The sequence below is a fragment of the Oreochromis aureus genome, linkage group 11 (assembly GCF_013358895.1).
Source record: "Oreochromis aureus strain Israel breed Guangdong linkage group 11, ZZ_aureus, whole genome shotgun sequence".
Lineage (NCBI taxonomy): Eukaryota > Metazoa > Chordata > Actinopteri > Cichliformes > Cichlidae > Oreochromis > Oreochromis aureus.
In genome coordinates, this window is record NC_052952.1 from 29,241,733 (window position 1) to 29,264,219 (window position 22,487).

The 22,487-nt window shown below is 37.9% G+C and overlaps 2 protein-coding genes across 2 annotated transcripts in view; both read right to left on the minus strand.

Annotated features, from left to right (window-relative positions):
* zgc:113232 (uncharacterized protein LOC541546 homolog) overlaps positions 1 to 7,267 on the minus strand; it is a 31,033-nt gene extending 23,766 nt beyond the window's left edge. The window contains exons 1-9 of the mRNA XM_031745942.2: positions 7,205 to 7,267; positions 6,457 to 6,525; positions 6,133 to 6,305; positions 5,153 to 5,287; positions 4,938 to 4,991; positions 4,756 to 4,809; positions 4,042 to 4,095; positions 3,756 to 3,809; positions 1,105 to 1,158 (exon numbers count right to left, since the gene is read on the minus strand). Coding sequence (XP_031601802.2) covers positions 1,105 to 1,158; positions 3,756 to 3,809; positions 4,042 to 4,095; positions 4,756 to 4,809; positions 4,938 to 4,991; positions 5,153 to 5,287; positions 6,133 to 6,305; positions 6,457 to 6,525; positions 7,205 to 7,259 — 702 coding nt within the window. The 5' untranslated portion in view covers positions 7,260 to 7,267. The remainder of the gene's footprint in view (positions 1 to 1,104; positions 1,159 to 3,755; positions 3,810 to 4,041; positions 4,096 to 4,755; positions 4,810 to 4,937; positions 4,992 to 5,152; positions 5,288 to 6,132; positions 6,306 to 6,456; positions 6,526 to 7,204) is intronic.
* A 4,734-nt stretch (positions 7,268 to 12,001) lies between these two features.
* snrnp48 (small nuclear ribonucleoprotein 48 (U11/U12)) lies at positions 12,002 to 18,714 on the minus strand. Its single transcript, XM_031745925.2, has 9 exons — positions 18,457 to 18,714; positions 17,179 to 17,292; positions 16,896 to 16,956; positions 16,193 to 16,273; positions 14,144 to 14,323; positions 13,906 to 14,027; positions 12,678 to 12,781; positions 12,443 to 12,565; positions 12,002 to 12,230 (listed from the first exon to the last, which is right to left on the minus strand). The coding sequence occupies exons 1-9, from the start codon at positions 18,601 to 18,603 to the stop codon at positions 12,134 to 12,136; spliced, it is 1,029 nt and encodes a 342-aa protein (XP_031601785.1). The 5' UTR covers positions 18,604 to 18,714; the 3' UTR covers positions 12,002 to 12,133.
* Positions 18,715 to 22,487: the final 3,773 nt, after the last annotated feature.

A 22,487-nucleotide genomic window follows, 5' to 3' on the forward strand; every position in this document is an offset into this window, starting at 1 on the left:
GTTACTGGACCCTGTTCAGGAGGTTGCTGTGGTCTGCCCTCAGATCCACTAGCCACTGAGCATTGCCGTTATGGGTTGCGCCCTTCTCCCATATGCTCTTCCAGTATTGCTCCGTCTCCAGCCTTGGTGGTGCTGTTCTGTTTTGTTCCCTTGCCACTGAGAGTACACCTTTGCTGGTTCTGTGGAGAACAGCTGGTTTATTCTCCTGCCTTCTATCTCTCTGGTGTACCTCCTCAAGCGGCTGGCCAAGGCTGTGAGTCTTTGCTTGGCAGTTTCAAGGCCTCAGGTATGGACAGCTTGCTGTATTTCTTATGCACCTTCTTTGTCGCGCCTTTCTGCAACTCCGTTAGTTGGCTAACCTCCCTCCGTGCTACTTTGATCTATATATATATATATATATACATATATATATATATATATATATATATATATATATATATATATATATATGTGTGTGTGTGTGTGTGTGTGTGTGTGTGTGTGTGTGTGTGTGTGTGTGTGTGTGTGTAACTGCAGTTAGGGGTCACAAAGTTTATCAGGAACTGCCAGAAAAATCCCCAAATCCCCAGTCTGCTATTTAAATGTACCATCTGTTTGTTGATACTCTGGGTGATTTCCAGGATAATGACACAACCTCTGTTGTCTCAGTCTGCAGTGGGAGGTGGTTTCAGTTTCATTTCCTGAATGTGTCAGTGCATGTTTTGTCAGAAAGAAATATCTTAAATGTAACTAATTTAATCTTTTTTTAAAAAAAATGTGCCTGCATAATTTGCTTGCTATGCTTACGTAGCATCTACAACAGTTGAAATCCAATTATTAAAACTTTTCTGTGCCGTAGTAACTTTCGCATTGTTTTTTTTTCAACACGGAAACCCATTGATTCAATGTAGACTAAATAACATCTGCCAATTTAAAAATAGTGTGACTCATCGTGGAGTCACGACTTCCCTACTTTCACTTTTATCAGAATTAGTCTGATTTAGTTGAGCTGAAGCAAATGTTTCACTAAAAGCTTGTTCTTATTCAGCTTATTGAAGGACACATTTTTGCTTAGATGTTAAATTTTCCCACATAGAGAGGCTGAGAGGTAGCTGTGTTCCTTACAGTCTCACCAGGAGGTCCGACTCCTCCACGGGGTCCCTCCAATCCCATGTCACCCTGTCAACAAGAAGAGGCGCTGCAATTATTGGCTAATTATTGGCTAATTGAGGTGCTAATAACACATAATAACTGCTGGGCTAAACAAATGCAAAACAGTATAAAAATACAATGGTTCAATGTAAATCTGTAATTTAAAACCATAATGTTTTTAAATTAATTATATATAATTATAATAAATCATATAAATAGCAATAGATAGATAGATCTAATAATTATGACGTCTACCACAAAGAAATATTATGAAACCCTGAACTGATTATACTTTCAGCATAAAATCACATAATTTCAGGTCAAATAAGCTTTCTTTAAGTTATTATTATTATGTTACATGTCACTTCAGTGAATTTTAAACTTACTGATGGGGTTGTCCAGTTGATAATTACACTTCATATAGTTCTCTAAATGTATCTGTTGCAGGTATTGCAGGCTCTTTGGTATTGTCTGTCTATCTTTATGCAAATATTTTGCTTATTTATTGACAGGAGCATAGAAGACATTTAAACAAACAAAAATATTATAAATAATGCACAGGAAAAAAAATGCTCCAAAGGGAAGAGATGCTGTAACTTGTAGAGAAATACCTGACATTGTGAAAACACTTAAAAATAAAAAGTCCACTGATTGTTTTGGTATTGACATGATATTAGTTTAAAGTATTATAGATTATATAGTGCAACCTTTCACATAAATTTGTAATCTGTCCTTTCGAACTGGTATGTTTCCCTCAAAAATGAAAATAGCAAAAGTTATTCCCATCAATAAAAATAGAGAGAGATGTCAATTTACCAATTACAGACCAATATCACTACTCCCACAAAAATCATCAGGAAAATTTTTTGTTAATAGACTTGATAAAAATATTGAGAAACATAATCTCCTAAGTGATATTCAATACGGCTTTAGAGCGAAAAGGTCCACTTCGATGGCAGTAATGGAACTTGTAGAAGGGATATCTACTGCAATAGATAATAAGGAGTATACTGTTAGTGTCTTTATAGAGTTAAAAAAGGCATTTGATATAATTGATCATAGTATATTAATGAAAGAGCTATGGTACAAGAGGGATAGCATACAAGTGGATGAAAAGTTACTGGCATGATAGATATCAATATGTCGAAATCAATAATGTAAAATCTAATCAGTTGAAGGTAACTTGTGGGGTTCCTCAGGGCTCTGTGCTGGGCCCTAAATTATTCATATTATCTATAAATGATATATGTAATGTTTCCAAACAGTTAAAATGTGTTTTGTTTGCTGATGATACCACTCTGTATTGCTCAGGTAAAAACCTAGAACAGCTTCTGACAGTGGAAAGGGAGTTAAATATATTAAAAAACTGGTTTCATATAAATAAGTTATCGTTAAATATAAACAATACAAAATGTATTATTTTTGGCACTAGACAAATGAAAAATGTATCTAAAATCAGGGTTAATGGAACTGAAATTGAAATAGTGTACAAAAATAAATTTCTTGGAGTGATAATTGACGATAAGCTTAGTTGGAAATCTCATATAAACTACGTGAAAACAAAAATGTCAAAAACCGTTGCTATTCTCTACAAAACAAAGGATGTCCTGGACAAGGAATCATTATACAGCTTTATTGTTCTCTGTTGCTTCCATATATGACTTATTGTCGAGAGATATGGGGTAATGCATATAAAACAATATTCTCCCTATTTTCAAGTTACAAAAAAGAGCTATAAGAATTATAAAACAATCAAACTATATAGAACTAACTAACATTTTGTTTATTAATTTGAATACCCTGAAATTTTATGATTTAGTTGAATATAAAATGGCACAGATAATGTATAAAGCACAAAATAATTTGCTTTGCCGCAGTACTCAGAAGCTGTTTGAAGTCAAAGAGAGTCAATAATGACTTAAGGAGAACAGATTTTTTAAAAACTAAGATAAGATCAAACATAAAGCAGACATGTGTTTCTGTTAGAGGAGTTAACTTGTGGAATAGTTGTGACAGTGACTTAAAAACGTGTAGTTCATTTTCCTTGTTTAAAAACATGTTTAAAACTAGAGTATTAGAAAAATATATAAATCAAGAATGAAGAAGAGCAATAATAATACTGAAACTCTTGGTTGTTTTGTGTGGATTATCGTTATGAAATTATATTTAATGTACTTATTTATCTAAGATGGAAGTTTGTTTTGTTTGTTTGTTTGTTTTGTTTTACTCTTTTGCTTCGAGCCCTATGTAAATGAGCTGCTTCCTAAAGGATCTTTTGTTAAAAGGGTTGGCATAATAAGCATTTGCTACAGCCAATGCCTTTTGATTTGCCTTATCTTGTGCTATTCACTGAGAGATTTGAATGCTAATCAAATAAATAAATGAAAAAAAAGTTAGAACGCCATGAAACATTCACAGACATTATGGAAATACTAAATGTATACTGTAATCAGTGCATTAACTCAACAATGATGCATCTATCAACATCCCTCCAACCACATGACTGAGTGTAAGCAATGAGGCAAGAGGGGTGGGAGGGATAGAGTGTGTGTGTGTGTGTGTGTGTGTGTGTGTGTGTGTGTGTGTGTGTGTGTGTGTGTGTGTGTGTGTGTGTGTGTGTTTACCTTTAGACCCACATCTCCAGGCTCACCTGGCTCTCCTGGAAGTCCAGGTTCTCCCTGACAGATTCAATGAATAAGCTTAGAAAAGTTTTACAAATCCTCACAGATGGAGCTGCAGCTTTACGGAGCTTAACTCCTTAGTGAAACAGTTTTTCAGTTATTAGTTTAAAAGGTTTTACATGAAACTTAACAGCTCACACTCTGCACTTATATCTTTTAATAGTCACAATAAAATGTAAACACTGCCAGTTAACTTTCACTTCAGTGTGGGATGGACTGGTTAACTCACGGTGGCTCCAGAAAAACCAGAAGCTCCTTCATCTCCCTCAGGACCAGGGTCACCCTGCAAGATGAGGTCAAAGGTTACAACAGACAAGGGCCAAAACATTTCCAAAGCTTATACACAACACTTAGTCTCCTCACACAACAAAGCAGTTTCATAGTCTTAAAAATTGCAACAGCTGAAATTTATACACAGTGAAGAATTTTTGATATATGATGAAATTAATTTAAAAAATAAAAATAATGAAATTATTGAAATGACTCATTATATCTTAATCCTACTTTAGTTGGGACACCTCAAGGTGTCTCCTATGTAAAATAACACTAAAACAGCACAAAACACTTTTTTTCCCTTTTCCTGTCGTAAACAAGAAATTTTTTTCTCCTTTAGTCTTTAATTACTTAAATTACCAGAATTACTTTAAATTTAATTAAGGTTTAAATGAAGAGCTTTCACTTTCAGTTTGGCTTCGGGGTTTTAACAAACTTTCCTTCAGCTGCTTATACCTCTTTTACTTTCTGTTTAGCTGACTGGCTTTCATGGTCATTAAAACTCAGTATTTTCAGTTTCATTTTAATTTTTCTTTATTTTTTACTTTCACTCTACGTTACAACACCAATGCTGTCATTACTTTCACAGTGTTATGGGAGCTACAAATGTAAATACAAGCTATTTTGCATGGTAGTATCAACTGTGACTGCTGTAGCATGATTTACTCACCACTGGGCCAGTATCTCCTCTCCTTCCCTGAACACCTTTGGTCCCTTTATAGCCCTAAAACACAAAATGGATAAATAACCAGTAATTACACTACTTGAATATGCAGCTGCTGCTTTAGTATCACTTTAATCAGGCGTTCTTGTCATAAACAAACATCCACTATTCATGTTTAAGACTTTTACCTCTCTCCCTTGAGACCCTGGTTTACCAGTTTTACCCTGCAGTCCTCTGGATCCCTGAGAGAAAGAGAAAAGGAGTCAGACTGTGGAAAAAAAGAACTACAACATGAACAAGCCTACATTTGACCCCAGTTTTGGATCAGGCCATGCAGTGGAAGAATGAAACAAAGGGACCATTGACTGCATTTAGCCAGTGATGTGATGCAATGTGTCTGTACCTTTGGTCCTGTGAAGCCAGCAAATCCAGGCTCTCCGGGCTCACAGTCACACTCTGTTGGCCCCACCTGCCCAAGCTCTGCATCGCCCCCTGACTCTTCTGAGGAGCCAGTGTCAGGAGGGTACTCATATGGCACCTAAAATACAACATTAACAAATATTATCACACCTATGGTGTCCTCCAAATTTATCTTTACGACACTCAATGCCCTGCACCCGCATAGACATGGTTTTGTAGACATGGTGTAGGGTTATGATTCTCGCAGGTTCAAATCCTGGATGCGCTCTTACTTTGGAGCAACTACTGACTGATGGTTCTGGTAGGCAGTTTGCTTTCAGCATCACTAAACAAAAACGGTAGAAAATCTGGCACATTACAGAAGACTACAGGTAATAATATTTAAGTGCCTCCAGGGGGCAGCCACCCGCCTGTGACCTGAAATGGACACTCCACCTGTTTCTAGCTGAGAACCATGACCTCAGACCTGGAAATGCAGACATTCATCTGCAGATCACCTCAGTTAAAGCTGGAGGCTACCACCTGAGGGAGCCAACAGAACCACATCATCTGCAAAAAAGCGTAGATGAGATCCTGAAACCACCAAAGTACAAACCTTCTGCTTTTTGCCAAAGTCCAAAACCCATAAGGAATGATAGTGACTTATTACCAGCAATGCAGACCAAGCTTTCACTTGACTGCACAGGGACTGAATGACCCTTAACAATGGGCTGGATGCCCTCTAAGCACAAGATTTTTTACTAGAGAGAGTGGTCAGGTTTTTTATGAATGCTATATGAAACTAAAACTCAGTTCCTAGTTATGTTCAGCAGATATGAAATTGTTTTAGGGTATGAGGGGCTTAGAACAAAGAGAGACTGAAAGAGGCTTGTTTTTTTTAAAGCTCTCTCTACATTTCTTCCTGCTGCAGTTTAATATTGTTGTTGAGCTACCCCTGACACTCCCAGCACACAGCTGTCCCACCTGCACGATCTCAGTGTCCTCTTTGGCATAGTGGGACTCAGTGGTGGTGATGTAGGGAAAGGTGTCCTCAGTGATCATGGTGACTTGGGTGGGGATTGGGCCATAAGTGTCATAATCCTCTTCCTCGAATATCTGGTCCACATCATAGCTATGAGTTGGCTCTGGTGGATATTCTAAAGAAATATTAAGACATTTTTGTCAGTTTTGTTTGGACTTTGTGGTGCATTGTTACAGTCAGCAGTCCTGGTCTGGAGCCCGGAGGACTTCAAACAGTCAGAGAGTGCCCTCTGGTACAGTTTACACTAACTGTGTTACTGATCTCACCTGGCTGAGGAGCAGCTAAGTTGTCATAGTGGTCAACTGCAGAAGACTCTTCATAGGTGTGTTCCTCACCTGAATAGACATGCAAAATACATGAGGTGAGAACTCAGTATGAGACCAACATGGTGAAATGTGACTCGATGTTTTAGGGGTATGATTCTTGCTTTGGGTGGTGAGCCCTTAACTTACAGAAAATGTGTGTGTGTGTGTGGGGGGGATAAAAACTGCATCATACTGTACATACAGATCAACAACTTCCACAAACATCTCTCCTGTCCTGCAAAACTGTGATTTGAGTCAGTGCTTTAAAGTTGACAAATAAAGTGAAGTTACAATCTGAAGGGTTTTTTTGTTGAAAAAAACAAACAAACAAACAATAATTTGTGTTAATAATTGAATAAATTTTGTAATGAATATGTGGTATATTCTGTGCTCACGTAAAGTAATGCAGGAGTAATGCAGTTCATTTAAAGTTGTTCCTTCTTTCCCCAGATGAGCCATTACTTGTCTAGAGTATTAAACAAGAAAGTTGCTAATGATTTGTAAAGGTACTTTTTTATATAATTAAGCAGTGTTTATCATAATTAACTTTTGATTAGTTAACTAGAAGAAACAGGTTTTCAATATTCTTCTGCTGGATTCTAAAATTGTGTCATCTGTCACCTGTTGTTCTTTAGTAAAACAAGACTAAACAGCTATTGTTTCACCTGAGATTGAAGTTAAATCAGTGTCAGCATGAGGAAGCCCTGACCTGAGTGGTATCCAGAATTTTCCTCCTGGCAGTGAGAAGAGGCGACACACAGCATGAATACGAGCAGCCCCGAGAGGAGCGACGCCTGCAGGGGACACATCAAATACAGCAGATAGACTCATGCAACACAATTCACCATTTCACACAACCCGAATGAATATTAAACTGTAAACTAAGATGTCACTGCTGGATGAGTTTATTTTCTGACCCACTGTTCCTACTACAGGTCCTGTCAGCTGTATTTAAATAAATCCCTCAATTGGACTCTATTAATTAAATTAAATTGGGTTTAATTAAAAAATTAAACCAACTAACTTTTGATTGGCTGCCTCTTGCACACAAAGGATTTGAACGGCAGGTGGGTGGGGCTCCTGTACTCACAAACAGTGCATTTGATGACCACCAGAGATGGGCAGTAAGTTACAGTAGTTACTATAATCTGATTACTTTTTTCAAGTAACGAGTCAATTAAGGTATTACTGTTGAAAAAAAGTAATTTGATTACTGTTACTTTACCGTAAGCATGCTGCGTTACTGCATTACTAAACCATGATTTTGTTTGTGAGAGTGTCTCATGACAATGGTGTAAGTGCGTGCAACGTCCGTGGCAGCAACAGATGTGTGGAAATCAACATCTGAGCAAGCACCTGACCTTCTGCCACGGGAATGTGAAATTCACAGAGAAACCCCCGGATCCCCCCACTGACAACTGCAAGAATCACTCGTCTGCTTGACTTCTGCATTTCTGTCATTGCAGGTGCTCATTGGTATAGGTATGTATCCTATCCTTTGAGGGATAGGTCGCAGTTTTAAATAGCAGACAAGCCCTAACTACACAAAGACTGTTGCAAACTATTCTACTTTGAAGAGTGCCCATGCAGAACCTCATGTTTTTAGACTTCAGTCCCTTGTTGGTGTTTTTTTTTTTTTTTATGTTATGCACAAAAAGGTAATCAATTAGCTCCATCTCGTGATCTCGTGATCCATCATATTCACAGGCTAAAAACAAACAAATTATTCTACAGGGACTGGAGCAGTGCTTCTTTCTCTGTGAAGGGAAACAAGGTAACCAAAAAAAAAAGAAAAAAGATTGCATCCATGCTGATGTAGTTTTGCACCACTTTGACTTAGCAATTCACATATTGGTTGTTTCAGAGTAAACTGGTGTACTAGACACACAGAAACACTGCAATATTAGCACATTGTTTTTTACACTGGGAGCATTTTGACTACTTTATGGGGGCTTTTTAGTTCCAGGGGACTCAATAAGTCAGATTTTTTCTTCTATTCACTCAGTGCATCGTGTAATGTGTTTTTAAATTATAAACTTTTATATAAGATCCAACCAACTTTATTTTATTTCAGAAAAAGAAAAGGCGTAAAGTAATCATGAGCTGCATAAACAGCCTAAAGGGAGTGTTAAGTATAATGATCAACAGAAATCCAGCAACAGAAATCCAGCATAATTCAGCTCTAATTCCCAGTCTTCAGTCTTGTTGCCTCAGCTCAGGTGACTGATTACTGTCAGGTTCTGTCTCTGCTTAGACCAGTGACAGGTGTTATACTGCCCTCTGGAGGTAGCATAGTAAACTACTGGTAGGACACTGGGTGAATACAATCCTATGGCAGTTTTTGTATTGGCCAAACAAATTTTTAATAGAAAAACAAAAATCATTAATTCTGATGATCTTTTAAGTCATTTGTTTATTTCCATGTTATTTTTTTCCAGCACTGTAAATGCTATGTGCAAATATTGATTTAACCCACACGGTCAGTCTGATTGAATGAATAATAGGCGGGTTATCTGTAAGCCTTTCCTGACTCACAGTGCTTTTTCATTCATTCACCTATAGGCTGCATTCCTGAAATGCTCTTTTTGAAGGACTTCCTAAAAAGACCATCACTGGCTTCAGCTTATTCAAATCTCTGCTGAAAGGTTATTAACTAAAACAAATAACCAAGTCCAGTTTTACCTGAGCTGCACTGGCATAACTAAGTTTTTGCATAAGTGATTGTCTTTTTTAACCTTTTAAAGTTTACTTTAAGTTCTAACTCACAGTCATAGATCCTCCACTGCCACTTGTTAGACAACCAATGACAAGTACCAAAAACATCAGAAGTGAAGCAACCGCTTTCACTGATGAACCTCCTGACCTCAGAGCAGAACTTGACACATCAAATATGATCAGAGAAGTGTTTGGGTGGGCTACACCAACAAAGGAGATTGACTTTAAAGGACTCTTTATTTGCAATGGGGCTGCTGAGGTTTTGAGTTGCTGCTGTTTGCCTGAGAATTAAACAGACTGAGGTTTCTTTGTCAGGAGGAAGACTGCTGAGCACTTCTCAGACTCATCTGACATTCCTGAAGCCTCACTGTGAGGCTGCAGACCAGCACAGGAAAAACCTGCTCTGTACCTGGAAGGCTGTGTATTAGATTTTAACACAAGGTCATTGAACTGAGGATAAAGGAGGATAAAAATGACCACAACCACATTTTTGTAATAATTTCTGAAACCTCAGATCAAACTTGTTTGAAAATGAATTTTGGGAAGATTCAAACCTTGAAAAGGTCAAATGAGCTCAGCTTCTCTGGTGTTAAAGAATCCCTCACTCTTGTATTATTTCTTTATTCAAGTAACAATTTATTCACATAATATTAACCTGAATAAAGTAGCAAAAAGAGCTCATTATCCAATAATTTAACAAGAACATTTGCCACATTTCTGCTAGACAAATGTTGCCTTGTTAACCTTTATTAGAGGCTAGTTTGTGCATGAATTTAAACAACTCAAGAGAACAGCTGTAACAGACCGAACAAGCAAATTCAAACCCAATTAACTCTGCCCCGTTGGACCTCTGGGGCTGTGAGGTAGTGAATACTCTCACATTTCATATTTAACTTTTTTGTTCATATTTGTAGTTTGCTATAAAGAAACCAAGGATGTTCCAACATTCTCAATGTGTGCAAAATCTATTTGGTCACATGGCCAAACATTACACCATGTACAAATTTCCCTTTGTTGTGCTTTGTTGTGAATTCTAGAGAAAAATCCAAAATCAGCAAAGAATTTAAACAAAGCCTCCCCTGTGAATTAAAAAGCTTCCCCAGAACCTAAAAACCACCCACAAATATTACTCAGAAATGTCTGCTCAGCAAAATGACTCCCACACAGATGACTCACTGAACAGCTGAATACAGAATTAGTTTATGATGTATTACACCAAAATTACTTTAAAAATGAAAATAAATTAAAACCACAAGTTATACTTTAGTAAACAAACAACAAAAAAAGTTTTTCAGATAAATTCTGTCTGCAGATTTTGCTGATTAAGATGCTAACACAAACAAAAAGAGAAGATCTGCATTTTTAATATGGAAATTAAGACCTTATTGAAATTTTTAAGGCCTATATCAAGATTTTAAGGTCCTGCTAACAGCCTGAGAGGCACTTTAAAGACTGTCCAGTGGACAAACGACAAACTAAAACCTTCCCCTGATTATTTTACCATAAGCAACATTTAACAGTTTCCTCAAAATGTGCAGGACCAAATCCACATATGATGATAATCTCATTTTACCTTATCACAGGAGGCCCCCATGGTGCTGCACAGTGATTCCCTCTAGACCAGACCTGCTAAAGGATTCTTTGGGGATATGGATGAGAACAAAAACAGCCCGATTTCACGTTCCCTGAGGAGTTTCCCTTACACTATTATCACCCCAACGGTTCCCCCTGTACTCTTGTCTCTCCAGGATCCGTCAGGTTCCCAGGCACGGACGGGATCCTGTTCGACTTTTTTCGTTCTTCTCGTCCTCTATCTGTGCTTCTCAAAAGGGTGAGAAATACCAGATCCAGAATCCAGCATGAGCAGAGGAAAACCAGGACAGAAGGAAGATGAATAGATTTTTGGGTTTTGTGTCTTCATATTAATATCTATATCACATTTCCACGTGCTTCTGTCTGGAGTTGCAAAACACACAGTTTTAACATCTGATTAAAAAAAAAAAACTGTTTTGAGGATTGTAATCATCTAGAGCACAATTTGCACCCATAATCATGCCTTGTACTTCCTCTCATGAGCTAAATAAAAAATACATTCAAAATTAAACTGTATCATTTAACGATTTTTCAAGCTTCAGTGAAAATTTTTCAAATTAGTTTAGTGAGCAACAAATTTTACCCTCAGAACAAGATTTCTTAAATCAAAAAAACAAATGTTTTGCAATGTTGCAATTTCAAACAATGATGTCATTTATGCCAACACAAATAGATTGTGTGACTACAGAGACAATTAATGATAATAATAATAATTTGTTGTATAAACTGGTCATTTTTATTTTCTTCAACCTAGGAACAAGAATCACAGGTGCATAGTTTTGCAACTATTCTTCAGTGAACAGTCAGATTTAGTTTTTATGTTCTTTCTGGAAGTCTGAACTCTTTATCAGACTATTGATTTAAATATCTGTAAAATGATCACCCTACATTTACACTTGCAGTGTTTTTTGGTTTATAAACAGACCGCACAAACCCACTTTATTCCATTTTCTTAATGACTTCCCAGGTAAACACACCCAAACTTACAGCAAAGACTAAAGGCCAAAAAATAACCTTTGACCTTTTGGTGAAAGTAGGACAGTTAAGACACTCCCGTCTGAGATTCCAAGTTATCATTAAAAAAGAAAAAAAAAAAGCCCAGCCAATCATGCAGAGGGAGGTAACGTGGCTGTGCTGTAAAACGCTGAAGCGCTGATTGAAAATGGTGTCAGTGAAGCACAATAAAACTCAACCAATGAATGTTTGGTTTGAAAACTTTATCGCGTTTAAATCTTTACAACATGTGTCAGCATGTAAACCTATTTTTAGTCTCGTCTTTGCGAACACTGCGACTTCAGAGTCGACTTCAGTCACTGCAGATTCAGCACTCTCACTTCTCCTTCTCCCTGTCTCTCTCATCTTTCTTCTTCTTCTTCTTCTTCTTTTTATCGTGGTGGTGGTGGTGGTCATCTGGGGAGTGGGAATCCCTGTGAAGATCCAAAAAGTCCAAGTTAACTCCCCAGTATGCACAATACAGTTTGGTCTTACAAAACAAGATATTTTCAGTCATTAAGCTGTGAAGATGATGCAAATTATGTCATGTGGTTGTTTCTATAATTGGTGTGTGGTATAGAAGAGCTAGAACAGAACATACAACTTCCCATACACATCCACAACCCTTAGATAAGTCCTTTCTCACCTCTCCCTCCTACTCTTCTTCTTCTTGCTCTCCCTTTCGTGGCTTCGCTCCCGGCTGCGGTGGCGTTTATTGTGGGAGTGGTGAGACTCTGAGGATGGTGAGCGTCTTTCATCCACTTGCCGCCTGAAAAACAAAACACTTTTAAAAAAATTGTCTTTAACCCATAAACTCCTCTGATGCAATATCTTAATCGTCAATGAAGCATAAAAGTGATCATGAGGAGTGCTTCGTGTACCCATGGGAAGACTGTTCCACTCTCATCGACTCCTCTTCGTCCTCCTCCTCTTTCCACTGTCTGGCAAGTTCCTCAGAATGGACACTGATCACCTCTCTGATCACCTGCAGGGCGATCATAGAGACCACATTACAGTTTTCTAACCTTGGTTTAAACAGGACAGGTCTCACTGAGGACCGACACGCTGGGCTTAGCATCGGATTTTCAGTTCGGAGATTCCCAGCCAGAGTTTATTTAGTATTCCAGTCAGAGTTATCATAGTGTAGTATTTTCTAATTAGTTTCTATTTTTATTTCGTTTTGACTTTAAAAAAAATTTTGGTTGAGTTTCCAGTTGACGCTCTTATTTCAGTTTAGTTTTTAATGTTCAAAAATGTTTAGTTTTATTTCTTCCAGTCTTTTTATTGCTACTGTGTGGAGGGAATATATCAGAGCCAAGAGTTGGGAAAATCAGAGCAGATATTATATTGAGAGAAAAAAACACATTGAAAGCAGTTAAAATCCCGAGTTTCAATAAACATGTCTATTAATGCCTCATTAAACAAGATCTCATCTGCCGCGACCGGTTATGATGAGAGAAGGAAAACAAGAAAACTATTTATGAAACAAAATTTGCCTTGCTTCCCATAAATGTTCACCCTGCTCAACAGAATAAGCTAACATGTCTTTCAAAACTATACTGCTCCCACCGAAAATTCTCTACCTGTGTGAAACAGACACACGTATTGTTGAGATCTGGGCAGTCAGTCAACAGTCAGATGATCAGCGCCTTGCTCAGTAGAATCTAAACTGGATTCTTCGCCCTCTTGTCCATCAAGATAAAGCCTGTTTTGTTTCTGTGCATTTTGAGAAACTGTCCACATTGGAGTTGCGTAGGGTGATGTAGCAGAAAAACTGATAGTGGAGCAGAGGCTGAGAGTTTTCTGAGGAAAAGAGCTACTCAACAAAAGACAGTCTGTTCTTTTGCTGCTTTGTGGCAGTCAAATGATATAAATTAACAAAAGAAAAAAAAAACCCTGCCTAGCTTCACTGGTCATTTATACTGTGCTGTTTTCACCATTTTAAATAACTGTTACTTTTGATATTTCCAACTAAAGATGGGAAAAGCGGTTCTTGTACTTCATAATTAAAAAAAAAAAAGTTATTTCACCTTCATCACGGATTATATATAAATGAGGTAAATGATTAGAATCAGGACAACACTTATTATTATTTATCAACTCATTTACCTCAGTGTAGGATTTCTTGGTGATGTGAACATTTTTGGCTCTGTAGGACTGACGCCGCCTCTTGTAGTCCCTCATTTCTGCCATCAGCTCCAGTTTAGTCTTTGGTTCATTTTGTTCTTCATCTGAACAAAAACACACACAAATTTTATGTGGACTGCACCAGAGAAAGCCCCCCCCAAAAAAGTTTTTTCTTCACTAAAATTACAGCAAAAATTATTTTTTTAGAGTTAAATCTCACCTTTTTGGAGTTTGGACACCAAATCTACGTAGAGATCGTCATTGGAGGACGATGCTTCCTTCTGTTGATTGATGACGCCGACCACATGATTGTACAGAGCCAATCGGTCGGCAACAGTGAGATCACACACGGCTCGCTTGTGGTTCTGAGGCACGTCGACTGGCTCACCGGAGTACTGACCTGATAAAGGATCAGACATGTTTTACAAGCTGAATGAGAAACAAACTAAACTGACAAGATTTTAGTTCATTTATTTAATTACAAATCCTGGAGTTCAACCTCGAAACAGCCACCTGATCACTGGCAACTGATCTAGAGTCAGAGGTTTGGGATGGTCTCAAGTTTTGCTTGTTTGGATTCCCCAAATACAAAACCTTCGTCTTTCTAGTTAATCTAAATTTACCTTCTCTGCATGCGGCCAAAAGGAAACCAAACTCTAACCCCAGATGAGTCGCCAATAACCTGTTTGCTCTTAAGACATTAATGAGGTTAGAAAAAAAAAAAAAAAACATGTCCACATAATGCAAGTCAAATGGTTAATTATTCCTAAGATCACTTCTCAAAGTAGCTCTGTATTCAGCCAAAATTGGATTCTACATAAAACTAATTTGGTTTTAAGTGTTAAAGTGGAAAATCATAAATGCTAATTTACACCATAGACCCCTGTTCTCAAAAAGTGACATAGATTTAACACTGACAGGAAATAAGTGCTTGAAGTTTTTAAAAAATGTTTAGCGCCATCTTGTGCCAGCACAGAGCATGACATCATTGGGTCGGTTGGCTGCAGTCAATAGACTTACATTAGTTTATGTTAGCTAACTAGTAACAGAACCAATAACTGAGGGGAAAACATGGGGACTTAACTAAAAATCGGTTTAAGGGGGTCACGTTTGTGCTGCCCCGGCTGTAACAATGAGTTTTATGTTAAAATCAAGGAATAAACAGTAATTGGTTCTTTTGCTAGCTGCACTAGAAAGGGAAAATTTACCTGTTAGCGCTAATGTTAGGGTGAGGAACAAAGACAGAAGTTAATTTGAAGTTCAGACTTAGGTTTTAGGCTGTATTCGTTTTATTTCTATTGCTGACACTATACATTACGTTTATTTCAAGAAGATCTGATAAAAGTCCCTAGTTATTTAATAACATCAACGACTGGTTTTCTTTTTTGTTTTGCTGCTGTTTAGTTTCCGTTTCCTTTCAGCTTCCAAGCTCTGCTGATAACTCAGCATCAGTAAGGAACTCTGGCCTTCTACCGGAATACTTTAAATGAAGATTTGACAGAAAGCAGAAACTACATAAGTATTTTAAACATTCAGTCTAAATATGACTGATGAGTCTACATGTATGGACTTTCCCCATCACGTAAAGGGAAAAGTATTTGTATGTTCAAGGATGCAGATGTGACTGATAAGCTTCCCGCACCCAAACCCCTGTGGTTTGAAAGGATATGATGGTAAAGGATATGAGGCATGAAACCAGAGCGGCAGACCTCTCTAGAGCCCATCTCCTCTAATACTCACCCCAGTCGCTGCAAACAGAACAAACAACACATGGATGTTAGGAGCACAACCAGAAAAGGAAGTGAGGATCCTAAATTGATATTGTAAAAGCTCCTCTTTTACTAATGTTACTATTTGGTGAGGGTGAAAGCAGGAGCCAAAAAGCAGAGAGCCAAAAAAGTGAACAATGAAATTACAATGAGTTTATTGAGGACTTTAAAACTAATGGGATTTTTCTTGGTGTATAAAATTAAACATCTGAATATTCAAGAATAACCCTGTGAAATCATGTTCATCGCTAGAGAGGAATGACCCTAATCCTAACCATTCTATCTGACGATGTCAAAGGGGGAAAAATAAAACCACTTTTTTCTTTTTCCAACATCCAGCAGCAGGCCTGGATTCTGAATGTAGGTCTGGTGGCAGGGTTGAGTCATCACCAATGATGACTTTGTCCTCACAGAGTTAACTTTGTACCTTTGCTTCTAGTAAATGTACGTGGGTTTGTTGTACTTAGAAAAAGAACACACAGAATAAAATGAGCCGCTACCTTGCCAGAAGACTCCTTCCATCCTCATCATTGGTGCAGCAGATCTCGCCTGTAGGATCACCTGATGCTGGGTGGTTTTGTCTGCAAGATAAATGTGAACAGAAAAAACATTACTAAAACATTCCTGACTGAAGAATTACGTCAAACAGGCTTCACCTTCCTTTCAATAACAAATCTCTTAAGACTTTCACTACGTGCCAAGACAAAAGCATCATTACTTGTTATTTAAACAACATTTAGTAAACAATGAAATGAAGGCGACATGTTCTTTTTCCAAGAAATAAAAAACAGTAATATTCAAAATTATTTAAATAATTAACTAGATAAAAATGGCTTTCAACAGGGCACATAACAAAAGCCTTATACTTCTTTTTACTGCACTACAAACTTTTTAAAGTACATTTAAAAAGAACAAAGAAAACAAGATGAATGCACAAAAAACTGTACTTTTCCCTTAAAAGTAAATACTGGCCAGAGGGTGAGGTGTCTTGGTGTGTGTGTACTCTGAGTGCTTCTTGTTGAGATTGTTTTATTTCATTTTTTTCAAAAATGAAATATTTCTTCCTTCTTTTAACAACACAAGTTGCAAAATTTCAAAGGAAAATGGGTGGTCTTCTGAAAAGATCTAATCTCTATAGGGTGAACTTTGGCTATACTAAAGAAAGGTGATAATTTCCAGAGAAAGTCCTCTGTGATGACTTACCCATTGTAAAGCTTCTGACGCTGGTGTTCTCATAGCACACGGAGGGGTCGTACATCTCCGCCTGCAAAGTAGTGATAAGCTTTACAGCTCTTTCAATTATTAAACACAACTTTACATTAACACTGGAGGTTATGAGGTTTTCAGTAGTCGGTTGCACAATAACAAGAAGCTTTTGTAGTCTACTTTACTGCTTTTGCCCTGCTGTCTCTGCTGCAATTGGTACAGCCAGGCTACAGCAGCAGATTCCAGCACCAACACATTAATCTGTAACTACATGTGTTACCTGCTCCTCGGCAGAGTAGCCCATTTTTTTGAGCTTGCAGGAGATTTTATGCTTCTCCATGGTCCGGACCGGGACCCTGTGGTGAGGGTCATAGGGACACTGCTCCATTGGTTCCTGAGAATGCAAGCATATTACATTAGCAAATAATGAATTTAAATTAACATCAGGTATGAATTACACAGAAGCATTGTTAATATACCATTGCTATAACACAATTACCTTCTGAAAGGTTTTTTTCTGCAGTGTTTATTAAAACTGTTTTATAAGGACTAAACAACCTCATGGCCAGAATTCAATACAATCTGTATTGTGTAAATATGCATGAAAGCTAACAATAAGCATATTTTTCTATGATGTAACAACTAGCACCACAAATTAACCCCATATCAAAACTCGTTAAAATGGGTCTAATTCAACCTGAGAATTAAATGTCTTTGTAAAAATTGGATTTAGATGTCATTAACTTTTGTCTGCTCTCTCCCGTACTTTGCGTATTGTTGTTGTTTTTCTATGTTCTTCTTTCCTTGCCAAGTTCTACTGAATGCTGTTCAAGAAATCTTCCTAAAGTAAAGTTCAAAGGGAGTTTTTCCTTCCAGTCATTGACTGCTCAGAGCGGGAATTGTGACTTGAAATGTCACTATTTTTAATCTTCAGTACCAGAAAATGATCGCCAAGAAGATACAAATATATATGTGGTAATCAAAAGAAGGAAAACTTGTACTATTTCATGTAAACAAAGACATTTGAACCAAAGTGTAGCTTCAAAAGCATCCTCGTTGAAACCTTTGAGAAGAGCACATTAAAAAATAAATAACAAAAAACTCAGGAAAAGAAAAGCGGCCTTAAAAAAATCCGGTAAATATTATAAGATAAAAACATAAAAATACTATTAGAAGACGCATGACATATTAATTATAGTTAAATTAATTACATCAGACGTAGACCACTAAAAAGGGTAATATAGAACCACATTACAGCTAATAAAAGGGCCAATTAGGCGAAAGCAACCAGCAAATCTACCACCAAGCTTGAGTGACTTCAGAAAAAAATATAAGAAACTCATCGAAAACACCCCAAACTTAGATTAGCTTAGCTTAGGCAGCAGAGAAAAACTCCATTATAATCACTTAAGCAAATCTCTCTGGACTCAAACTTAGTTAAACGCTTAAATCTGACGCTGCTCTATCGCTGCTACGGAAAACAAGACATTCCGAGAAGGTTTTCTGCTGTTTTGACTAAACAATAAATGCTAACATTAGCTAAACAAACGCTAGCTACCTGGTTGGAGTTCTTGTAGTCTAGCGACCATCCCAGCGTTTCAAATATGTCGTTTATCTGTTTTTTGCACTTTTCAGTAAATTCCGTCAGCTCCTGAAGACGCTCCATGCGGTCCTGGAGAGTTAGCGGCGGTAATGAATCCGACATGATGGGTTTTTATATCAAATTGAACAAAGATTTTCCCTTGAAATCATCACAAGGATCGTTCACTGTACTGGAGAGCGCAACGTCCTGCGCGCACTGATGACGGAAGAACAATAGCGATGCATGCTGGTAGTTGAAGTCCAATAGTTGCTATATAGGGCTTTGAGTTGACGTCACGCCGCAGTGCATTGTGGGATCGCGGCGCCATGTCAGAAGGCCACAAATCAAAACAAACATACTGTGTTGATAGCAGGACTGCCAGAACCATGCTTAAAATCAGCGCAAAAGACAAAGGGCTGTATCGTGAACGACTGCGCCCACACACCAAGAGATGGTACTTGGAAAAAATAGCGTGCATCAGTAATGTGGACCCATATGAAAAAAGGCAGTGGAGCAGAAACCCAGACGGCTTACCGCCGTTGTCCTATCCCGATATCTTCGCGTACCTTGTTTGTGGAGTCAATGCATACACAGCGAATCATTTTCGGAATTATAAATTCCTGGAGGCGCACATCTAATTCACGAACGGTTGGGTACAAGGCCGTTTTTAAGCCTCCACGTTGTGAGTGCGTTGACCATATGACCAAGATACAGCCAGAGGTTGCCAGCTGTGCGTTGCCATGTAAATAGTTTGCATTTCATGTGTATGTACTTGCTAAGTACATGTAAACAGATCTTGAATAAAAGAAATAAACATACTTTTCTGTTTCATATTTCATATGCTGGTTTGCCTGCAATAATGCCAAATAATACGCTACTCCATCAACATGACATGGTTCTGCAGCATCACACATTAGGATGTTTTATCTAATTATCTATGACCTCAGCACATTCAAAATAATGCTAAAAGCCTATTAAGAGAGATATGAATTTATTTAGAACTCACCGGAAAGAAAATGCCGCGAGCAAACCAACAAAAAATTGGGAATGGCAGAGAACTCGATATCCGCTCGTGTGAGCGCTGCAATCCAAGCCTGACGTCTTCATTTAGTAATATCGGATACATGAGATCCCTTCCGTTGCCTCCAGGAGGGGAAACGATGAAAAGAGAGCCCATTTTCCAGCTTCTTGCCTTCCCTATCGTGTGATCTAACGTTGCAACACAGCACGTATGAACCATAGCTGACGCTTGTGTACTTTCTTTGGCCTACTGTCATGGCGGGAGGGGGCGTGGCCCCGCTCCCGTGACATCACGCTCCAAAGCCCTATTATATTATATTATATTATATTATATTATATTATATTATAAAAATAACAGCAATTCAGAAATTAATTGTAACTTTTTTATTTGTATACATAAGTATCAAAGACAAGGACTCATATAGAATACAAACATATCTGATAAATACATAACTCTAAACCACACAGTCATAATGCAGTGGATTTTAGAACTGTGCAGCATAGTTTGATTCTTCTTGTCCCCTTGGGTATACTCACTTCACACTGATGGAAAATTGTTGATCCGATTCTCTGATCGTTGTAACGGGTTAGTGCTTTGTAGGACTTTAATTGGGTGTGAGGTGTCACTCTGTCACTGTACAGTTTTTTTTTTTTTTTAAAGAATTACTTCAGTCATATGATGTGAGTGGTGAAAAGTGATGAAGTTTTAACCCAAATCAACACCTATGGGACATCTTCTATTGCATTTGTTACTATAACACCAAATGATGGCATTTCTTAGAAGAATGCCATTGACTCCCTAAGCTTTGGAGACATGTTAACACCAGGTAAGCTTTTCAGCCCTGCATCTTCATAATACATACAACTGCATTTTATTAAAATTTGTCGTCTGACTGTGAATTAAATTTTATTTACAGGGTGTACAGTGAAACTGAGAAACACTGAAAGGCACTCCGGCTTCATGTGGGGTACGGCTGGTTTTCTTGTGTATCTGGATCCAGCAGATCATCTGCATAAATATCCTCTGTTCTGGGAAGAGAAACACAAGCAACCAACGTTTTCAACAACATGTAGTATGTTTGTACAAACTGCGCTGTATTTATGTGTTAGACAAAAAAGTTATGAGGTGTACAAGTATATGTTGTGCAAAATAATATAGAAACAGTTACTTTATTTGCGGTAATGATGTTGGTACATGATATAATAATTATTAAATACTTACATTACTTCCAGAGTGTCTTCAACTGCAACCTCCTCTACAACCTCCACTCCAACGATCACGTTCCTCCTCACGGCTTGAATCAAATACAAGAACATTTTTGATATGTATCAATTGGATGCCTGCATAAATATATGTGTGTTGGCTGAATGACAACAGCAATCTCAGCTTTAAACACCCCAATGGAACATCTTAGTTCAGTACATTGAATACCACAATTGCTAAGGTAAAGGAAAGGATATCATTAAAGAAAAGACCCTAGAAACTAGGTGTAGTCTCACCTCCACAGTAGATAAATGGAGATCCTGATGAGCAGTGACCCAAAACATCTTGTTCCCTCTGTCTATAAACACATCTCTGGGTTTCCATCCCTGGACCTCCCCAGCACTGACAACCCATGAAATGCTGGAATACATCTCCTTGCTCAGCTTCAATCACTGTTATTTGCTGCAAAGGAGCACCCACGTCATGCTGACACAGGCCTGTGCTGCTGGGGATCCCTGAGTGGACCTGAGGCTCGTATATGGACCACTGAGCAACAGCAGACTGACTGATAACGTCATCACATCCTGAAGAAATATATGTGAGAATATATGTGAGATACAAAGTTAACTTGACCAATCAGTGGCTGAGGTCGAGCTATACATTACACTAAACAACAACCAAAATATCCATGGCTGATTAATGCAGGGGGTGGCTTAGAGTTACACGTCATGGCTGAATCATATGTCTGAACCATCTGTTTCCTCCACCTGCTGATTAGACCTGCTGGGTTTGGACTAAAACCATCAGCAGTCATCAGTATACTGGCACACATTCCCACACACACATACACACACAACAAATATACAGAAATAGCAGGGAGTGTGGGGTTTCACAAACAAAAAAACAACATTAAATAGGATTAAATTTGTTAAGATTTGTAATTTATACCATTTACTCCAGTGGTGAAAGCAGTCACGCTACCAACAGTAAGTCTTTGCAAACTCATTCTTCAGAAATAAGTGATTTGAGATCTACTTGGATATAAATGTGACTTTTGTTACATAATGTGGCAGCTAAGGACAGAAAAAAAATTGAGCATGTGTTCTTGTTTAGCTCTCCTCTTGGGAAATAAACCTACACAATGATGATTTGGATCCTTACTGATATTTCTATTATTTTATTATCAGTTCATATATCTAAACACAACAGGACATCCTTTTTATTAGTCTAGGCCAGACAGTATGTGTGATATCGTTCAGTTTTTTAAATGGCATTGTGATCAACTGAACACACATGCATTTTCTATTTTTTCTTTTTTTTCTTTTTAAAAAATATTATGTTTGTCATACATTCCATGTAGATTTGCTCTCAATGAGTAAGGTTCTGTATGATGTCATTTAATAATTAGATATGCTTTTTATGCACTTTTTAGTGCCTACTTTTTTGTTATGTTTCCCGTTTTTAACCTGTCCTGCTGCATTTACAGCTGCAAAAACCTGACATCTCAGACCTACCTGTACTATAGCAACATACAGCTGGAAGTTCTCCTGTTTCTTTATCCTCCTCCTCTTCTTCTTGGTGGCTCACCATGACAGCAACAAGGTTCCCTGAGTGCTGAGGATGAAGACACAGAGAAGGTCTGGGTGACCAATTCCAGCATTCATGACTAAGTCTGTGCATCCCAGCTCTAACTTCAGCACCGTCCACTGACGCGTGTGGTTAAAGCGGTGAAACAGATTGCCTTTCTGCCTCCTAAACAAACGATGAAGCCTCTGATTGGGTT